We start from the raw sequence: 3991 nt of genomic DNA on the forward strand, positions 1-3991 counted from the left end.
ATGGCTACACCAGGCTCCAATCTGATTTGGCAGAGTTTCTACAGCTGGATGCCCTTCCTAACGTCAACCACTCTGAGAGTGTAGTGGGTGCTTTTACGTGCCACCGGCACGAAGGTTAGTCAGGCAATGGCCACGCTCAAAATGGTGTATTTTACGTGCCACCTGCACAGGAGCCAGTCCAGCGGTACTGGCAACGAATTCGCTCAAATGTCTTTTCACGTGCCACTGGCACAAGTGCCAGGAAGGCGACATTGGTAACGATCACGCTCAAAAGGTGCTATTTACGTGCTCCCGGCACAGAAGCCAGACAGCTGGTGCTCTGGCAACGATCACGCTCGTACGGTGCTCTTAGTGATCTAATGGTACAGGTGCCAGGTTCAGATGAAATCGTGATTCATATTTGTACTAAATTGATTCATAATGAAGAGTAAAGTTAAATCTGGTGGGATCTGAACTTAAAACACAGAAGGATATAACTAAATACTAATTCTTAACATTAATACAAAATCACACAGTTTGGGAGAAGGTAGAGCAGATTAAATTGAATCCAGTATTAACTGGTAGTTTACTTTATTGAACCAAAAATAATGAAAGGTAAAGTTGACCACAACAGAATTTGAACTAAGAACATTAAGGGCTGTAGCAAAATATTACAAGACATTTTGTCATTTGGCACTATACTTGAGTGCATTAATTTTAAAGTATATGAATATAATTTTAAATACTTACTGACCTTTTCTGCATATTTTCTCCGTTGGTTGGGTGTTAATAGATTTCCCTTGACTGATAAAAGAAATAATAAAAGTCAATAGTATCAAACAATTTACATATAACTGAATATATATAAATATTAGTATTAATACTGAGAGGTAATACCTATCTCCACTTAAACATGGATGTTCTGTTAGAACAAACTTTGCTGCAGTAGATACCATGAGAGAAACTCTTATATAGGCTTTTTGTGCAAAATGCACACTTGTTCATATTGATAGCAGGGAGATAAATCTTTGCCATCACCAGCACCAATACCATTTGATTTCAACCTCCCTTGATCTCATCAATGATGGACGCTCGACTGCCAGAGATAGCAGCGACTCATCTCCTTGCCAGCAATATATAGAAAATCAGTGCCAGCACGGGCACTGGTGTTGCAATTAGCCAGTGAGCTTAAAAAGTAGACATTAGTGACAGATGCAGTATTAATACTGAGAGGTAATATTTATCCCCACTTAAATGTGAATGTTCTGTTAGAACAAACTTTACTGTGGCCAGCGACATATAGAAAATCAGTGCCAGGATAGGTACTGGTGTCGTGGGGGATAAATATTACCTCTCAGTATTAATACTGCTTCAGCCACTAATGTATATATTTTTTAACAAGCTCACTGGCTAATTGCAACACCATCCTGGCACTGATTTTCTATATATCACTAGTGGAGAGATGGGTTGCTGCTATCTCAAACAGCTGAGCGTCCGTCATTGACAAAACCAAGGAAGGTTGAAATCATATGATCTGGTGGTTTTGGAACTGGAGATGGTGAGGATTTATCTCCTAGCTAGAGATATAAACAAGCGTGCATTTTGTACCACAAGCCCATATGGGAGTTTCTCTCATGGTATTTACCACAGTAAAGTTCTAATAGAACATCCACGTTTAAGTAGGGATAAATATTACCTCTCAATAATTGAATATGTTCTCAAGAAAAATTCACTACAACTTTCCTTGGTTGGAATTTATTGCTTTTGTCAATTTAAACAGCCACAACTCTCTTGTGTTTTCCACTCCATTCAGTTACAGAATTGAAATCTTTTGTCAGCCTGAGCAGCTGTCTCATTAACCTTCTACTTACATTAATTTCTGATTTATCTTTTTTTTCCATAAACTAATTTTCTACTTAATCAAGAACCTCATTTAACTTTAAATCAAATGTCCAATAAACTCTTTGATCAATTACATTAACTCGTCATCATTCCTCATCTCAACTCAGATGGCTTTGTAAGCAGTGCTTTAGGGATCAAAACTACCCAATTTCCATCCAACACAAAAAGAAATCCTTCTCTAGATTCATTTTCTATAACCTATTCTGCCCAATGTAATTACGGAGGGAAATATGCCTGATAGTATTGTAGACATTGCTCTAAAATGATGAGAAATTAAGTCAGAATGTTCCACTGGATGTGTACATGTATGGCAAAGTGTAAATGTGTTGAGAGAAAGCTTTTGGGTATAAGAGGCATCAAGTATTAACTTGTGGAAAAATAAGTCATAAGGTGTGGGACAAAGTGGTGAAAAATGATCCTCACAGAGATAGCAACAAGGGACTGAGATGATTGGTGATTTGTTGTGCTACAGAAGACCTGTCCAGCTAAAGAAAATCAAGGCCATTATAGGTGTACCCTTTACGCACACAATCTTCCCCTGACAAACCTCTCCCCAGCAACACTTCTTCCTTCCTCCACTAGTGTTCACTATTTGCATTATCCCCCTCTTCTTTATCTCCTGCTCTCCAATTGCACCCTCATAACTGTACCTGTACATAATGTGTCCCTGTCAAATCTCCCCTAACACCCCTTCCTTCTACTTATGTCCACTCTATTCCCTCTCTCCTTAGCAAGCTTGTGAACTTACCCATCCACTCACACTATCCAATCTTTGGTTTCACTTATATACACCTTCCTGTCACTTAACTGTATCCCTCATCACATCTTCACAATCTTTGTCTACAACTGATGTAGCTATGTAACTCCTCTATGCAGGACACCTATTTCTCTCCTTTTATTGATACTCTAACTCAATGGTTCCCAAACTTTTTCAGACTGCTGACCCCTTTGTTCTCACACCACATTCCTAGCACTTCCCCACCACATCACCATAAATATAGACCTCTTTCTACTGCAAATTCAAAATAACTTTATTACACAGATAAATCATAACCTAGTTAACCCATTCTTTTGTTGTTTTAAAAAATACAAAAGAGCAAATTTACATTTAACTTGTAACTATGTTTTCATATTTTTATTGCAATGGATGTACATTGTGCAGGGATATCAGGCAGTTCCCCATTATCATCCATTGAATTTTTGTATGCAATAACAATAGTTCAAAATCGTTATCATTCTCAGTGCAGAGCTGTGGAAATAGGGAGGAATTGAGAGCATGTACCTTGATTTTATTTACTGCTGTGATAACAATATACTGGACAATTTAAGTCTACCATTTAGGTTATTTGCAACACATGCAAACACACTAGGTATAACATTTTCAATAAACCGATGAAGCTGCAATGACAACCTACCATCAATAGTGTTCAATTTATTGCTCAAAAACGAAATACTGACAACTTTTTTGTATCTGTTTCTAGTTGTCTTACAAATAACAACTCTTGAACCAAACATTAATTTTTGATGAAGCAAACATAAGCAAGAAACAAACTTTTATTGACTAGCAAAAGGGACTCATCTAACTGCTACATTTGATCGTTCTGTGTATGTTGCACGATATATCTTAAATGTTATAGAATTCTACATTTTGAAACACATGTAATACACGATTTTATATTTAAAAAAATTGTACATTCACCTCTTCATTCAAGGAAATGAAGGAAAAAAATGAGAACTTCTGATTTATGCATAACTTTTCCAAATTTTATTCTGTAAAAATACAAATTATAAGCGTTTCAAAATGTAGAGCACATGACAAAAAGTAACAAAAAAGGAAACAAACATAGTGGTGACGATGAGGAAGTGGGTAGACATTTGAAAAAAATATAGATTAAAAAGTTTTATTTTAAAGAAACTCTGCTCGTGAATAATTTGAAATGTGGGAAAATGCCATAAAAACCAAGAAATTCTGATTTATGTAAAGAGCTATTCTAAAAATCCAACAAATGTAAAATTATATGCCATCCTTTTTAAAAATTCATAATGATAGAGTTTCTAAATCATAAATTTGAAAAAATTGTCAAAAACACTGAAAAGAAAAAAAAAACGC

General features: G+C 36.1%; 1 protein-coding gene across 8 annotated transcripts in view; it reads right to left on the reverse strand.

The window, feature by feature from the left end:
• LOC106879092 (alpha- and gamma-adaptin-binding protein p34-like) overlaps window positions 1–3991 on the reverse strand; it is a 163932-nt gene that overhangs the window by 21733 nt on the left and 138208 nt on the right. For 5 of the 8 annotated variants that reach the window (XR_008265306.1, XR_008265307.1, XM_052972138.1 and 2 more), the window contains one exon: window positions 734–783. Coding sequence is in view for 4 of the 8 variants with exons in the window: in XM_052972138.1 (XP_052828098.1) it covers window positions 734–783 (50 nt within the window). In the remaining 4 variants the exon portion in view is untranslated. Of the gene's footprint in view, window positions 1–729; window positions 784–3580; window positions 3652–3991 lie in introns of those variants that run through there. The other 3 variants (XR_008265305.1, XM_052972140.1, XR_008265308.1) reach the window with 2 other exon arrangements.

Source organism: Octopus bimaculoides, chromosome 12, assembly GCF_001194135.2.
Source record: "Octopus bimaculoides isolate UCB-OBI-ISO-001 chromosome 12, ASM119413v2, whole genome shotgun sequence".
Classification (NCBI taxonomy): Eukaryota; Metazoa; Mollusca; class Cephalopoda; order Octopoda; family Octopodidae; genus Octopus; species Octopus bimaculoides.